General features: G+C 48.6%; 1 protein-coding gene across 1 annotated transcript; it reads right to left on the bottom strand.

Annotated features, from left to right (window-relative positions):
- Positions 1-485: 485 nt before the first annotated feature.
- Positions 486-17,088, bottom strand: PRDM13 (PR/SET domain 13). Its single transcript, XM_053381535.1, has 4 exons — positions 16,868-17,088; positions 13,525-13,656; positions 13,299-13,419; positions 486-2,190 (listed from the first exon to the last, which is right to left on the bottom strand). The coding sequence occupies exons 1-4, from the start codon at positions 17,009-17,011 to the stop codon at positions 488-490; spliced, it is 2,100 nt and encodes a 699-aa protein (XP_053237510.1). The 5' UTR covers positions 17,012-17,088; the 3' UTR covers positions 486-487.
- Positions 17,089-17,876: the final 788 nt, after the last annotated feature.

Raw genomic sequence — 17,876 nt, 5'->3', positions numbered from 1 at the left:
ACTGGGCAAGTCAGTGTCACTGCGCTCGGTAGGAATTACGCTGCACTTTTGAACATACCGGTTACACTGCGTGTATAGCTGGGCTAGCCAACGTGACGCCCTCTAAATGCTGCTCTACCGCCCCAGGGCCATGGCCAATGGTGAAGGATGCTGGGAACTGTAGTCCAAAAACATGTGGAGGGCGCCACGTTGGCTACCCGTGGTATACAGCTTAGCAGCCCCCGCGGGCTGGAAGGGGGTCGAGGGAAAGGACAGAAATGATTTGAAATCTTATGCGGGCATGTCTTAAAACGAGCCGCTGTTGTGTTGAAGCAATACTGTCCTGTTCCTAGGGGAAGAAGGGAGACTCTAGGGGTCGTTTTCTTAGTCAAGGAGCGAGTGAATCAGCAGAGCCGGCGGAGAGGAAAGCGGCGGCGGCGGCAGCAGCTTTGGCAGAGCCGTTCCCCAGGCCCACCCCTACCTATCCGCCACCCCCTCGGGCTGCTTCCTATTGCTGCTCCTTGGCCCGGCAGCCTCCGCCTCCGCCTCCGCTGCTGCTGCCGCCCGTGTCTTGGTCGCTCTGATCGTCCGTGAAGCAGACGTCGACGTCGCTCTCGTTGTCAGTCTTTGGCTCCTGCAGCTCCGGGCGCGCGTACCCGGCGGCGTCGGCGCCGTTCCTGTCCTCCGCGCCGCCGGCGCCGCCCTTGGGCAAGCTCTGGCCCGGGTGCCGGGACTTGACGTGCCTCTCCAGGTCCCGGCGCCGGACCAGCACTTTGCCGCAGAACTCGCAGCGGTAGGGCGTGTTGCCCTCGGCGTGCAGGCGGATGTGCTTGTTGAGGTTGCTGGGGTCCCCGAAGGGGCGCAAGCACACCTTGCACTTGAGCGGCTTGTAGCCGGTGTGAGTCCGCATGTGGATCTTCAGGCCGTACTTGCGCGAGTACAGCTTGCCGCAATACAGGCACAAGTGGCCCGTCTTGGGCTTGCCGCCTGCCGGGCCCGACGACGCCGAGGGCTGCAAGCTCTCCAAGCGCCCGCGGCTCTTTTCGGCCGCCGCGATCTCCGACAGCTGCTGCGTGTGCATGGCGATCTCGCGGTCGATGCTGGCCAGGGAGCCCAGCTCCGACGGGTTCAGGCCCGCGGCCGCCGCAGCCGCTGCAGCAGCCGCCGCCGCGGCCCCGTTGAAATAGGACACGGACTCCGGGTACTTGAGGAGGTTGCCAAAGTGCAGCTTGAGCGGGTAGTAAGGGGCGCTGTAGAGCAGCTCGCCGTTGTAGACGGTGAAAGGCATGAAGGGCGGGAGGCTGCACTCCGCCGACGCGGAGAAGGGCTTGAGCCCGTCGAAGGGCGGCAGGGCTGCGGCGAAGCGCTCCAGGTGGAGCCCGCTGGGGAGAGGCGGGTAGCGGGCGGAGGCGGGCGGCGACAGGCTGGCGTGGAGACCCCTCTCGACGTGCTTGAAGGCGGACGTCTCCTCGAAGTGCGAGAGCAGCGGGAAGCCTCGGCCGCCCCCCGAATAAGCCAAGCCCGCCGCTGCCGCCGCTGAGGGAGGAGGCGCGGCAGCCGCGTGGCACTTGGCATGGTGGTGATGGTGGTGAGGCTGGGGCGCGTGGTGCTGCTGCTGCGCGTGGCCGTGGGGGCCGCTGCCCACGCCCAGGGGGCCTTCGCCGCTGGAGCGGCCGGGCTTGAGGCTCCCCAAGAGCTTGCTGAAGCCACTGGCCTTGCCCTCTTCCCGGAAAGAAGAGGCCGGTGGGGAAGAGTCCGCCTGGTTCGCTTTGGCCAGGCCGGCGGGCTTGAAGGCGGACCTCGCCCCGGGGTAGAAGGACAGCCCGTTGCTGCCGCCGCTTCCCAGCAGGCCCAGGAACTGCCCCGGACCCCTTCCCGTCGAGCTGACGCTCATGTCCAAGGCCCTCTCCTGCTCCTCTTTGGCCGCCGCCTTGCGCCCCCCGCCGCCGCCCGCTTTGGCCACTGGCGGTGAGCCCGAGGATTCCCGCTTGATGCTCTCCCGGGAGCCGCTGGCGCAGTGGGTCCTTAAGGACGCCGGCGCGGCCGCGGGCTTCAGCGACAGGCTGAACAGGTCCGAAGGCCGGGCGTGCTCCGGCGAGCCCAGGAAGCTGCGGCCGTTGTTCAGCACGCAGTGGAAGTGGACGTGCGCCTTGAGGCTGTTGGGGTACTTGAAGGTCCGCCAGCAGTACCAGCAGATGTAGCGCTCTTCGCCTAGCAGAGGGAAAGCAAAGCAGGGAGACGTTAACTAGGCAAACACGTAGAAACCCCGACTAAGCTCTTCGTGCTTGGGAATATGAAACCTGGATCTGAAATATTATATGTTCAACTTTGAAAGTGAGAAATGCTTGAAGAAGAGGTTGCTAATCTCGGGCCTTCTAGACGTCCAACTCCCGTCAGCCCTCAGTGCTTTGCGATGATGGGAGCCGTAGTTCAGTCACCTGCTAACCACCCCCCCCCATTTGAAGGCTAGGTCAGCGTGGAGGCAACTTGAGAAGTGTTTGCTAATGTCTCAATATTTAATTACTGCACACCCATTATGGAAACAGATGCTGTCCGTGCAGCATTATCCATAATTTGGAGTGTTGTGTAAACGTGGAATTTGATTCAGATTTTGTTGGAATACACATAATGTCTCTCGGTTTGTTTGTTTTTTAATGTGAAGTTGTGTGGCATTCATACTTCACAGCTATTATAATATTATTATAATTTATTGAATATGTTCGTCGCTTTATCTTGCCCTGGGCAACCCACTTGCCAGTTCTGCACTGCCAACTACCAATGTGGAGAATACTCTGCCCATAATTAAACGCTGTAGTTAATTGTCTTTCATAAATTCACTCACGTTCCATATACTTCTAGCAAAGACCAGCATTGGGGCATATCAAGTCCCTTCATGCACATATCAACTCCCCACCCTTCTTCCCAAACATGCGGAGATGAAAGCGGGCTACATCATGCCGCAGTCACATAGCAAGCATCTCTCTCAGCCTCTGCTGAGGTCCCCTCCCGTGCATTCCAGCCAACCATGTTCGGATAGATGCCCATTATCATTTATCCAAGTCGGCATAGCGATCTGTAGTGCCTGGGTAGTCATTTCATTATTGCACTTGGGAAGTTGCTTTACGCCAGGTCAGACTGTTGGTCCGTCTATGTCAGTGCTGTCTACACAGACTGACAGCAGCAGCTCTCAAAGGTGTCTTGGAGATGCTGGGGGTCGAATCTGGAACCTCCTGCGTGCAAAGCAGTTGCTCTCAGATGTGTGGGAGCGGCGAAGTTGGCTCTACTGCACTGACATTCAAGACAGAGAACCAGATTCTGGGGTGATTCCAGGTTTAGTGGTAGAGCACGCGCTTCACGTGTTCAATTCCCTGGGATCTCAAGGAAATGGTCGTGTCTGAAGCGCAGGACAGCCAAGACAAGTCCACATAGATGAGTATAAAGGTAGATGGATCAATTGTCTGTAGGATGGATTTCGACACTAGGAGAGGATATATTGTTTAGTTATTTAATAATGTGGGTTGCCATGTTTTGAAGAGCAAAAAAGGGGACACTATTGCCGATTTCTACTTTTACCTATGGATCGTTATGACGACTCTCATTTTACATACTCATGAAAAAGAGGGCGTGTCCTGGAAAAAGGGGACATTTGGCAACTCTATCTTTCCTTACTCCCTTGACATCAGCAGAGTACCATGCTTTGCACCTTAAACTTGGAAGCTTAGACGAGCTTGATTTAACGTTCTAGAAAGAATAACTTAAAATACTTCAACGTCTGACTCGGCAGAAGACCGCATGCAGGGTACACAACCTGCACTGCGCTTCTGCTATTGTAGTGGAACCCTGCGTAACTATTAACAATTGATATTAATCCGTTGCATCCCATATCTTGTTTATGTTCATAACTCCGCGAAGCTGAGAGGACTCCACTTAAATAAATAACTGAACAGATTTGTGAATCAAAAGCCCAACACTAGGCCATGGCAACTCTCAGGAAGGAATGTGGTTACAAGATGGCCACTAATCGGAACCTCTCAGGGTTAGAACATCAAATCAGAGCTAACACTTACCAAACACCCTGGCATAGTCTCAAGAACAGGAAGCCATAGTGGATGGCTTTTCGGAACGCGTTAAGAGGGAGTGAGGTTGATAAATAACGAGAGCCTTTCCCTGCAGTGAAAACTGTGCATGTGGACTTGGAAGTAAGTCCTACTGGGTTCAAATGGACTTAGGCAAGTGTGAGAACTAGGGTTGCAACCATAAAATTGCAGGCTTTGAATTGACCTTAAGTTTGGAGCCCAGCGCTAACTTACTACAGAGAATTCTGTTGCCACCTACAACGAGAAGTTTCCAGGGTGAATGATTTGAAGACTGCATTATGATTCGTTGTCTGGCAAAGTCAATTTACTTGGATTTAAGCCAGTTCAGCACCAGAGACGTTAGCGGAACTAAACCCATTTCATTCATATTTAAACGCTCCATCTCTTAACTAGTTTGTGATTTGGAGTTCTCATTCTTTTACCTCCGTGGAAAACCGACGATCACTTAAATGTGGATCCGCCTGCTTCAGGCGGCAATCCCAAAGTTATAGGAAGTTACCGAAACCCAACAAGACTTAATTCTGAATAGGCGTGTGTATAGGGTTGCACTGTCAGTCAGTCAGTAGTCCCTTGTTTTTCTCTTTTCCCGTCCAAGTTACTATAGACTTGTGACTTTAATACGAGTGTGTGAGTAGCATTAGAAAAGTCATTATAAGTAATTTATCGGATTAACAGCCTTCTTACATGACTGTTTATGCACAAGGATTTACTTTTCAGTAAGCGTGCTTACCATTAAAACCGTGGACTGCTGTGACTATCCCTTACTCGCCTTTGGAGCCCACACTTAGGGTACCATAGAAAGGGCTCGTTATCCCATTTGCACAGAGAGCAGGTAAGGAGTGCCAAAGATGCGCTCCGAGGGTACCTGAGGCCAACACCTTGTTGAAGCTGATCTGGTATGGGGCTGCACATTGCTGGAAGGGAGACTGCTTAGGTTCAATGAAGAAAGAAAGGTGATATATGAATGTAAGATATAAGGAAGGAGGCTCCCGGTGGAGTACAGGATCAGGTTTAAGGTGCTGGTTTTAACCTTTAAAGCCCTATACGGTCTAGGACCCTCGTACCTACGGGACCGCCTCTCCTAGTATGCCCCACAGAGGAACTTACGGTCTTCAAATAAAAACATCTTGAAGGTCCCAGGCCACAGAGAGGTTAGGCTGGCCTCAACTAGAGCCAGGGCTTTTTCGGCTGCGGCTCCAACCTGGTGGAACGCTCTGTCACAAGAGACAAGGGCCCTGCAGGACTTGACATCTTTCCGCAGGGCCTGCAAAACAGAGCTGTTCCACCAGGCCTTTGGTCAGGGCGCAGCCTGACTCCCTCCTTTGGCAATCTTTACAAAACCTTAGTTTATGGTTGCCATCAATTTTGATTTCATTTTGATTTTAATTAATTTTTATAATGTTTTTAGAATGTTGCACTATTTTAGTGTTGTTAGCCGCCCTGAGCCCGGCTTCGGCTGGGGAGGGCGGGATATAAATACAATTTATTATTATTATTATTATGGCTCAGCGGTTAGAGCACCTGCCTTGCATGCGGAATGTCCCATGGTTCCAGCTCCAGCATGTCGAGGTAGGACTGGGAGAAACTCCCTGTCTAAAACCTGGAGAGCCGCTGCCAATTTGTGTAGACCTAGAAAGACCAATCGGGTCTGATTCAGTCGAAGGCACTTCCCTCTATTTTTCCATAGTACACGCGTGTGTGGCTGGAATCAAATAACGAGCGAGCTAGGAGTTGTTTGAGATTAGGGGGTTTTTTTAAGAAAGAGGGGGGAGATGTATGGCTGTGGGATATGAATCCTAAACTGCTAGTGCCTTTCTCTGTTGAGTACTGAGAGAGGAGTGGGGAGGGAGGTAAAGAGTTGAGTAAAAAGCAGTGCAAATGCAGAGGGCCACAAATGCGCTCTGGCTGGGCTGCCTTTGGACTCCACGAGGAATGAAAAGCGCGCAGCTGTTGCCTTAACGCCTGTGTCCGGCGGCCCATCTGTTGACGTTTGCAGAATAGGTGGCGTATGTCAGGGAGCTGACGCAAGGAAACAAAGGCCAATCTAATGATCATGAGCCTTCCATTACCAGGCGAGACAATATCCTATATGTATGGGCCATACGTAATCGGTCCTTTCAGAATACAATGCCCTTGTGCCCCCGATCCTTAAACGCTTGGCGTTCCCTAAGGCGGAACAAACCGACTGGGCGACTTGGTCTCCTGCGATACGCACGTCCCCTTCTTTCGATACTTTGTCGAGACGGTGGGGCCATTGCAGCAGAACACGGAGGTTTTGCACCGAAGGATACACCAGCAAGGGTTAAATTAAGCGACCAGCGCTTCAAAGCTATAGAGAGACTCGTAAAAGAGGTGGCATTTCCGAATGCAAAAAGAAAAGCCCCACAGGGATTCAATTGTGGGGGGTGGGGGTGGGCCGGAATATGAAATAGTGAACAAGCAAATCGCTTAGAGGGAAAGACAGATAGTGAAGAGCCTGGCTGCGGCAAAGAATGAAAAGATAATGTATAGCTTGTGGAATATATATTCGATCATCTGTCTTCTACATGTGGTTCTAAAAGTTGAAATACAGACATATAATAACCGCCACACCTAGATACAGCTATATTACTCTCAATAACATAGGAGCAGTCCTGCTGGACCAGGGCAAAAGCCAGCCTAATCCTACATCCTGTTCTTGCAGTGGCCAGTCAGATGCCAATGTACTTTCCTTCCTTCCCATTTTTATGGGTTCAAAAGAAGAAAACTAAGCTTCCATGTTCTCTGACCGTAGGTCATCCTGGGGCTAATGCCACCTGGGGTCCAACCACACCTGGTTACCTTGTAAGTTTATATGTCAATAAAATTTGTGATCTATGCATTAGTTGGCCATCTCAGCGAAATAATTGTGAATGTCCCTGGCTGCTTAATAGAGACGGCCGTGGGCTACGGTTCTGTGTTTAGAGGCGGTGGTGGTGCTTGGCCGATAGGATTCCAGCGATAGGATTCCGTCGCTGGTTAACGCGAAACTGGTGTGTAGGAAAGGATGCCCGAGAAGGCATAGGAGGCGCTAGATCTCGATCCTGCTGGAATAAGCAAGCCAAAGGGTCTTTTAAAAACGACAGTCAGTTCAAGAATCAACCAGCATGGAACTGTTAACTGCAGAGAAAACTAAAGTCTTTCTGTTCCGTGATAGCTCCCTCCCAGCCTGAGTGTCAGCAGTTGCAAGCATCCTATGGCCTTACATTGGAAAGGCAGATTTCCAATGTCCGGTTGCAGGGGATGAATGAATAGGAAGCCGCAATAAAACTTTACGAATTTAAGTCTACAGTCCTAAACGCATTGGATTATAGGACCTACATCTCAGCATAAACGTGCATGGTTAGGATGGCGCTGTTAACAAGCTTAACTGAGTAGCTTTCTCCGGCTGGCGAGCTCGTCAAAGGCTGCGCTCTCCAATTATCTTTGTTTGCAAACACTAACGATCCCTAAACCCAGACTGCTGGCTTCTGTCCTCCTCTCCCTCCCTCCCCCCCCCCCCAATTCTCGATTCACATTATGCTGCTAAGAGCCTCGTTTACTCAATCTATGACTAAATGGAGCGAGTCAAACACTTTTGTGAAACTAAAAGTGCCACCCTCTTTACAGTTCCACTTGCTTGACAACTGTTTTTGTCTCAGGGTTTGTGTTGCCGTTTTAGGATTGAATGAAAGTCTACTCGAGAAAGTTAAAAATAATTTTAGCGGAACTGGAGAAGCTGAGCATAAGAATTGGTTTGGCACGCCAGTACTAAGTAAGGCTGTTTGTTTGTTTGTTTGTTTGTTTGTTTGTTTGTTTTTCAAGAGGGGCTCCTGTGCCTGTAGCAGCTGCAAAAAAATTCAGCAGACGCACGCAGGCGATATGGGATGACGGTGGAAAAAAGTTCGCCTACTGAATGTCTCGCGCATTTCTCAACTCTCCAGAAGCAAATCGTGTTGATTTCGCCAAGACTTCAGTTCCCTGCACATTTTAGATTATCCAGGAAGAAAGAATCGCTGACTAGAGACTCGCTGAATCGGCTTTTAACATCTAAATCCTTCCCCACAAAAAGTCGTGGTTGAAGTTGCTTCCTATTGCGTTAGTCCTTATGTATTTTAATTTCGTATGAAGGGTTTAGTAATTGCCAGAAGCTTAGAAATTGCTAAAATGCAGTGTTGGGAAAGAAAATGCTGACTAGCAGAAGTTTTCCAGTCCTTAATAAGCTTGTGTCACTTGAAATCTGTAACACTTACTTGGGATTAAGCGTATTTAGGGTCACAGGCCACAGCAGTAACAGGATGCTAATTTTAGACCTGGACAATATCCGACAGACTTTCTTATTTATTATGGACTCTAAACACGGAGACGGTGTATCCGGGGAAGGGAGATAGGAAAGACGGCTTCGTCCCCTTCATGATCGTTGTTGTTATACTGAAAAGACATGCTTCCGAGAGGTGTACAGTTTTGGGAAAGTGGGAGTCAAAGTAACACCTTCACGTACAGCAAATCCCATCTTAAATCCCGGATTTTCCCAGTTAAAGAAGGAATAGTGAGAGCCCATGCATCTCCAAACTTTGTTGGACTACAACTCCCATCATCCTTGACCATTGGTCATGCTGAATGGGGTTGAGAGAAGTGGAGTTCAACAACATCTGGAGGGCCACAGATGCCCCCTCTTCCCATGCCTGAGATAAAGGATCTGGGGTAGCAGGGCTAGGGAAGACACTTGCCGAGGAGAGGAAACAATATTGTGCTAGGCAGACGAATAATTGAACTCACTCTGGAACCCCTAAATTATGTGCCCCCTATTGATTTCAAGCCATGGAATTTGCCTCCTAATGATTTCAAGCCACGGAAAACAGAACACAAAGTGCCAAAATGTGACCCATTGATTCTCTTTACACCTTATTAGATAATGTATCTGCTAATATATGTTGCAAGGTGATAAGTTGACAAAAGTATTTTAAAAAGTCGTTGCAGTATGGTCAGAGTACATGACCATATCATAAAAATATGGGACCATAATGTCTCAAAATGATGTCCAGTACAGAACAAGAAATCAGAGGAAAGGGAAAGGCTATAGCTCAATGTCAGAGCATCCACTTTGCATGCAGAAGGTTCCAAATTCAATCACCAGCATAGCCAAGTAGGGCAGGTAGAACCCCTGAATAGTTGCTGCTAATCAGTGTTGACAGTGAAGCCAGTCCAAACCAGATGGACCAATGGTCTGACTCATTATGAGGCAGCTTCCTATGGAGTGCAAACTTGTGCCTGTTTATTCAGAAGTAAGTCCTAAGCTAGGATGTTCAATTGGGCTTACTTCCTCCTGTGTGTTTAGGTTTGCAGCCCACGATAGCTGGTTTGTTTACTTAGTTTTTTTCTTTGGGGGTAGAAAATACTGAACAATTGTTGTTGTTGTTTTTGTTGTTGTTTGAATTTATATACCGCCCTATACCCAGGGGTCTAGATGGAAAAATAGTCTGATAAGGCAGCTTCACAGTCTTTCCAGTGGTGGCCCCCTGATTGTGGAATACTCTCTGGTGCCATCATTATCAACTTTTAGGTTCCAGGCAAATATGTGCATGTTCACCCAGGTACCTAGCTCTTAACTGGGGTCATATGGAGATAGATATATATATATACTGCCCTTAATCCAAGGGTCACAGGGTGGTTTACAATATAAAAACACACAAATATATACCATAACAACAAACAAAAACAATAACACCCCCATAGTTAAAAAGGCCATAGATTGTTTAATAAGTCAAAGGCCAATGACAGCCTAGCCAGTACTGGTGTTCATCTTGTAGCATGTTGGGGTAAGATTTGGCCTTCTTATGTTATTGCAGGATGGTACTTTTAGTCAATTAATATTCTTTTATCTTTTTGATGTATTTTAATGCATTATGCATGCTTTTATAATTGTAGGCCACTTTGAGACTTTTTGTAGTAAGCGACGAATCATTGCAACTATAATCATCGTCCTAGCTATAGATACTAAATGCCTGTGAGGCAAAAGTTCTCCTTTCTGTGCACCATCTGTGATCTTTTGCAGGAGATTTATAAATTTCCCATTGAGACCAGTAGATCTTACCATTTGTCTGGGATATAAAGCCTCTTATACATATTTGTGATGTGAAATGGGCAATCAGATCAGTTATTCATTGATAACTTTTTTGAGGAGTTTTCTTGCATTAGGATAGTTCTCCTACATTGAAACTATTTTTTTCTGTTTCAGTAATTCCTGTCTGCTAGTATTGGAGTAGGGTGGGGTCCTATTTCTTCCTCTAGTGTTTTTGGCTTGCTCCTACATTCACTTTCCCTGAAGTACTTGGATTTGAAACAATTGACTTTCTCTCTTTCATACTTCTCATGTAGTAAGGAGGATTATACCACACATAGGTGCAGAAAGCAATAACATACATGGTTATGTTAAACGGTCCTCTGTAGCTGCCTTTTACATTTATATTACTTGCACTTTTGAAGAAGGGTCCTTGGAATGACAAGTTTTATTCCCTCTCACCACGCAGCCCAATCCTATACATTGCAACTCAGAAGCAGCTGCTCTGAGTTCAAAGGGCTTCCTCCCAAGCATGTGCAGCATCTACAAATTCATCTAAGTACAGTATTCTGCAAACCCAAACCTGCAAAGTCCACAATCCTTTTAAACACAGTGGGGTTTACTTCTGATTAAACATGCATGGGTTGGGCCTGAGTGCAAGTTAAAGTCTGTTAGGGCTATGTGGGCCAATCCATATACAGTGGTACCTCGGGTTAAGTACTTAATTCGTTCCGGACGTCTGTTCTTAACCTGAAACTGCTCTTAACCTGAAGCACCACTTTAGCTAATGGGGCCTCCTGCTGCTGCTGTGCCGCCGGAGCCCGATTTCTGTTCTCATCCTGAAGCAAAGTTCTTAACCTGAAGCACTATTTCTGGGTTAGCAGAGTCTGTAACCTGAAGTGTATGTAACCTGAAGCATATGTAACCCGAGGTACCACTGTAACTGAAAATTGGATTTTAAGCAGCTCTTCTCCTTGACCCATTTATTCTGCTAAACCTCTTGGGTTTGGTCCCAGTTATACTGCCTCGGATTGCGCCGAGCTGTTTTAAATCTAAGTCAATGGTGTAGAACTTGCACTCTGTGGTGGAAATAACTCCACCGGAATCAATGGACACCAGTTCTAGCTGAAGCCTTTCGGAATGGCTGTTTGATGACTTAACAGCTAACACTCCAGTTTCATTAATTCGCTGTGCAATTCTAAACACGTCCCATCGCGTTCCTGGGACGTTGCTGAAAAGATAAAAGCGTGATCAGGACTGCAGCCAGAATCTCCTGATAGGTTCCATCACCAAGAAATGCTGCTGAATCCGTACAGCCTCTGTATTTTAACAGGATTAAGTTTCCTCTTTGTTTTAACATATTATCTCCTAAAGCTCACTAATCTACAGATAAAGGCCCACCGGCATTACGGATCCACAAGTCACTGAATCCGAGAGGCCTAGTAGCTCCATGCACTTCCCTGCCTCAGAATCAACGAGTCTTAAACCAAAGTCCTTCCCGCCACCGGATATATATAGCAAGAGTACACAAAGCGTTAACTTGGACAAGAAGCTGTGGCCGCTCATTACCAGAGTGAAAAGGAGAACGAATGGATTGACTGAAAACACTATTCTTAAAAAAAAAAAAAAGGAAATGGAACAAAAATCAATTTCAAAATACAGTGGTACCTCGGGTTAAGTACTTAATTCGTTCCGGAGGTCCGTTCTTAACCTGAAACTGTTCTTAACCTGAAGCACCACTTTAGCTAATGGGGCCTCCCGCTGCCGTCACACTGCCGGAGCCCGATTTCTGTTCTCATCCTGAAGAAGGGTTAGCGGAGTCTGTAACCTGAAGCGTATGTAACCTGAGGTACCACTGTATAAACTATAGCTCCATAACTATGATTGGGCGGGTTGGGGAAAGAAATCTGGCGGGCCGAGTTCTCCTCTAGCACTTAGAACTCTGAGAAGATCTAGTGGCATTTGTTTCTTTTGTAGTCCCTTCAAGAATTCCCAAGATTTCGGAACAGCGCTGGAGGTGTCCTCACGTATGTCAGCGCGCATACTTTCCCGCTTTAAATGGACTATACCGTCACTTCGAATAAGAACGGGATCCGGAGGTTACGAGAAAAGCCGGAGAGGGAGATGCAAGGCAGATGCAAGGCAAAGCACAAAAGCAGAAGGAAAGCCATCCTAGGCCTTTAGAACCAGCGAGCCTCTTTTAGCACTGGCGGGGGCAAAATCCAAAACTGTCGTATTGTAAGGAGAAGAATGTCGGTGTGGCAGGGCGCCCACTGGGTAAGGTGCAGAGGGAATCGGTGCACATGCAGGAAAAGGCTGAGCAGGAACAGGGTCCAAACTCCCTTCTAGCACGGTCTAAATTCGTAGCTCAAGAACTATTCCAATGAAAGGTCAACCGCATTGGGAAGACGGCATCTGGAGTAAATATTTTTGTTTGACCTACTTAAGCTACTTTTATCTTAGCTCTAAGCTGTGGTCCAATACTGCCTTTTTATTGCAATCAGGTCCACAATCCTGGTTCAGCCGTATTTAAGCCTTCCCCACTTCTTTCACCAAGTACTTGGCATGACTGGGGTTCTTCTTGCACATCAGCCCTCAATCTTACTTACTTGAGAGTAAGCCCCATTAACTTCATTGAGGCTTCTCTCCGAGTGAGCATGCACAGGATCTAGCTGAGCAGCATGTATTTGCAAACATGTCTCATATAGATCCAGCACCACAAACGAACAGCTCGCTTGATCTTTTTAAAAACAACCACCACTGTTTACACTGGGATTTACTTCCATGTTTGTGACAAGTTTATTAATTGCCCCGTAGTTTGGTTTTTAGAGTTTAGAAGAAGGTATAAGACCGACCTACTGAATGACACCCGCACACAAATTTATTAGCCAGTGTTGACTTTAACAGAGCTTACTTTCAAGTTCATTCCGCCTAAACTGTATTAAGTACTCGATGGTCTGCGGCTCAGCTGATATCTTCCGTCTCGATTTAAGTTCAAATAGAAGAATCTGGGGGTTGAAATCCCAAACGTACTGGTGAGTAAATCCCATTGAACTCAGCGGGGCTTACAGCAAAACTCTCACTGTAACGCGTAGTTAGTTGAGCAGCGCTGTGGGGAGGCTCTTCCTCCTTGCGCAAGTCGCTGGCCAAGGTGCTGTACGTACCTTTCTCGTCGTGCGTCGGAGTAGCCGTGGTGGGGATGTCAAACCACTGAGCCAACGAGCTGGAATACCACACGGTCAGCTCCTCTCCCGGCTGGACGTCTCGCAGCGCCCGGTAGAAAATCTAGAAGAACAGAAAGAGCCCGTCAAGGGACCAGACAGCAAAGCCAATCTATCCAGCCCTGAGACAGAAAGGCTCATAGAGCTGAGTTAGGGAGGCTGTAGGTACCTGTCCGCCCGGTAGATCTGCAATAGCTTCCAAGGTCTGTTCTTGCGAGTGCCTGGCAGCCCGGATTAACCCTATCCACTCCACAGCAGAGCCCCCGGCTTCGTCCACCAGTTCCCCTCTCAGCATCCGCACCTGGAACATAGGACAGCAGAGGCTGTCATTTATACCGCCAGTCAGTTCAAGGTCCTTGCTTTATTTAGCCAGAACAACATTCGCTGGTACTGAGCAGCTCCACAGACAAAAAGACCGCTAATGTTACATCCCTGTCCCCCCCACACCATAACCTATTAAAATAACTTTTTTCTCTAATTTCTCTCTGTGTTTGATCGTTTCCATGAGAAGCGGATCCCACAATCAACAGAGAGAGAGGTGAACCAGTGCGCAGCTCGATCCTAGTCGGAGGCAGCAGCCAGGAGACGAGTTACAGGGCTAACCAAATGCAGCCATTGCTGCACTAATCCGGAACGATGCAAAGGTCTCCTAGCAAACGGTTTGAGGATGGACACCTTCTTATTTTATAAGCGACTGGTTCTGTGGAATTGGAACGTGCATGCTTACTCGGTAGCAAATCCTCACTGCGTTCAAGGGCTCTTACTCCCAAGTAGACGTTCATAGGATTGCAGCCATAACTCCACTCTTTCATTTGGTTCTCCTTTATTTCATTTGAAAAGTCCTTCTAAGTAAGTATGTTTAGGCTCACGGCTTTATTGTCTTGGGGGAGATTTAAATCCTCTTAAATCCAGGTGGGTCGAAGTTGGAGAGTTTCGGTCGATGTGACTGCTACATATATATATATATATAGTCTTTAGGATCAATGTGCCAATTAACTTAGATAGCAGTCGATTGTTAGACTTAGCCAGAGCTGTGGACCAGGTTGTCCTTCGGGTTTGAATCGACGTGTGTCGGCTTCACTGCCATGTACCGTAATTGCAGCTACCAAGGGAGCGGGTGGCGCTGTGGTCTAAACCTCTGAGCCTCTTGGGCTTGCTGATCTGAAGGTCTGCGGTTCGAATCCGTGAGCTCCTGTTGCTCTGTCCCAGCATCTGCCAATCTAGCAGTTCAAAAGCACAACAGTGCAAGTAGATAAATAGGTACCGCTGCAGCGGGAAGGTAAATGGCGTTTACCTGCGCTCTGGCTTCCGTCACGGTGTTCCGTTGCGCCAGTAGTGATTTAGTCATGCTGGCCACATGACCCGGAAAGCTGTCTGTGGACAAATGCCGGCTCCCTTAGCCTGAAAATCGAGATGAGCGCCGCATCCCATAACCGCTAACCGTCCAGGGGTCCTTTACCTTTACCTTAATTGCAGCTACCAATAAAGGGACACCTCCACTCGATGCCATGTCATTCCGAAGTGAGACAAGTGAGATAAGTGCGTAAGTTGCCCTGAGGTCAGTGATCCCCATACGCCCTATATAAACTCTTTAAACAATCCCTCTTAGTTGGGAAAAGAGCCTTCTTCAAACTCTCTTCCGCTTCTTGTCACTTTCCCTGACCTATAGGGCTGCAGCCTGAAAAGACGAAGGGGAACATATTTAAGAACCATAGTTATTAAATTTCCTACTTCGAGGGGGAAATGGCTACACCTAGTTTCAAGGCTCCCAGCCCCTGTAGGGCAATTAATTAACGAATAATCTAATCAGAAATAATAAAAAAGAGGATGAGAGCAAAAGAGGAAGAGGACAGGAGCAACTCTGTTGAGCCTCAGAGTCTTGCCTCATCCTTCATAATCTGCTTGGTCATACACAGAGAGCGAGCAAATGAGGGGCTACCTCTTTGAATGACCAGGCAATAAAAGTCACTGTAACAAAGGCAGCCTAAAGGGAGCAACCAACGGAGCCAGAGAAATAAATTTGAAGGGGCTGGCAGAGCGTTTAAAAACAATTAAAGGGCATTCAGAATCCGAGCGGAACGTACGACAAACCTCTGCGCTTTGGGGAAGAAAGGAGACAACGTTGCCTTCTGCTAAGCTCATCCGAAGGGATGCTCGAAGGCTGCAATCCATACACACAAACAAATCTTTCTTATTTGGGGTTCCTTTTGGAGACTTCTCTGTAAAGCACTCCAAAGCAGTGATCAACATTTGGAGCCAGCTGGGAAATCAGCTCGATTGCTCCGATCCTCTTTTACTTGGTCAATGTTTCTTATGGACTGAAATCCTCTTTAAAAGCAAAACAAAACAACAATGACGGTGACTGTGGCGAGCCCGCGAGAATTTCGGCGTTAGAAGGGTGCTTCATAAATTGGATCATTCCAGACATGGGGTCTGTGGGAGGACTGTTTTCATCTCTTATCTTCGCATTCATTTGGGTTCTGCACAGATGCCTGTGGGGAAAGCTCACAATTGCCCCCCTTGCACTTCATGGCCTTAAGGCCCCAGCATTCCCTAAACAAACATACATCGACGCGCTCTTGTGCGCGTGTGTGCATCTGTCACCTTCAAGCAGGTAATGAGACGGACTCTAGTCCAGGAAAGCGTAAGCCACAATAAATCCGCAAGTCTTTAAGGAGCCGCAAGACTGTGGATTTCGCTCCCACAAACTTCCACCATCCAGCCACCCTTCTTGAAATCTCAACTGCAGGCCGCTTTTGTTTCGGGCGAGGTTTTCCTGCGGTTGTTTTATCCTGCATGAGAGGGAAATCTCACCTGGTGGCGTTAGGAACCTTTAGAGATTTCGTTTCACTTAATTGTTATTTTGCCTCTTCCACTTTAAGGTTAAAAAAAGAACCTTGAAACAGAAGGTAAACATAGTACATTCAATAAAAGCAACTGGCATCGCAGGCAACAGGGGTCGAGCTACCAGTTCATTCATTCATTATTATTTTATTTCGTGTTGTGAATATATATTCGATTTCGTATCCACCACTCTGGTATCATGGTGGAGGATCAGCCGGAGGAAACTATTTACCTTGATTTACCCGGATTTGATTTCCTAGAATTCGGGGTGCGGGGGGGGGCACCAGTAAGTCTGTTGACCCGCCGCTGTCTCGTTTTTCCAGCTTCCCCCTCCCCATCTACGTCCAATCCAGCAGGGTTCAACACAGTTCCCCCACCCCCGCAAATAAGTCATCTAAAGTCAGAGATCTCCCCCGAAAGGCCAGGAAGAGGTCTGAAAGAGAGGCGGTCGCCCATCCCCGCAGCCTCTTGGCTTCGTGAAGATCCGAAGAGCAGAGATGCTTCGTGTGGACACCCAAACCCGTTTATGAACGGAGGAGGAGGACAGAGAAATAACTTTGCTGCGGAAACATTCCCTCGCAAGGATGCGCGCCAGCCCCTCGAACACTTCCCCTCCTTCCCCCCACCCTCCCTCCACAGTGCTTTCCGCCAAGGTGCGGGAGCAATACCTTTTTCTTGGGTCCCGGCTCCCTGCGATCGGACAAGTACTTGCCCAGTTTGAAGGTGCCGGACACCGGACCCAGGCGCAGGCCAGCCGGGATGCAGCTCTCCGCGGTAACGCTGAGCGCCGGCGGACCCCGGCTACTTTGCATCGCTGCCTCCGGGTTACAGACGCGGCGATCGGGAAAGGCGCGCAGGACTCTCTTCGAGTGACAGAAGGGAGAGAGGGAGGCAGAGGCAGGCAGCGAGGAGGGCTGAGTCGCACCGGCGTTATCTCCGCCCGCAAAGTGACGCGGCCGACGGTGCGCGCCGCCTTTTCAATTGCCACACGAGCGCTCTCCCCTCGGCCCGCCGGTGCTCTAGGGCGCCGGGTTGGGTCGATGAGAGAGTGTGGCTCTTGCAGCAGCTGCCGAGTCCCACCCGAGAGGGTCACATGGAGATTTTCCCTAACCCACCCCCCACCCGCCCCATCCACCAACCTCTCTCTCTCTCTCTCTCTCTCTCCCCACCCACCCCAACGCATAATCAAGGGCTTTTTTGAATGGGGCAGCCAACAATGGCCCCGGCGACCTTCCCATTCCTAAAAATCCAATTTGTCAAGGGCAAAGAAAAGGCGCTGGTGAATCAAAGGTCTGGAGGGACCATTAATCCTCAGCATGGGGGATTGTCCCCGAGACAGTTACGATATTTTAAGTGACAAATCCACTGTATAATTTCTCCATAAATTTTACTTCCTTCGATTGTTCCCCGACAAACCAGTTTTGGAAAAGAAGGGAGTGTTTTAAGTCTACTTGGCTGAGCCTTTTGTCAGCCAGGAGACTTCAAAGATTTTTAATTCTCTTTCCTTGGGCTGGATTGTAAAGGCGATTAAACAAAGAGATTAGGGGGGGATGTTTGGAGGACTTGTTAACTTCTATTGATTCCTGGCGTGTGCCATACAGAAATTGGGCAGGTACTTGATGGGAAAACACCAGAAAATACCTACACTTTAAAAAAGAGGGGGGACGGGGACGCTGC

Source organism: Podarcis raffonei, chromosome 3 (assembly GCF_027172205.1).
Source record: "Podarcis raffonei isolate rPodRaf1 chromosome 3, rPodRaf1.pri, whole genome shotgun sequence".
Classification (NCBI taxonomy): Eukaryota; Metazoa; Chordata; class Lepidosauria; order Squamata; family Lacertidae; genus Podarcis; species Podarcis raffonei.
Note: the sequence above shows the minus strand (reverse complement) of the source record. Positions and strands in the feature narration are given on the sequence as shown.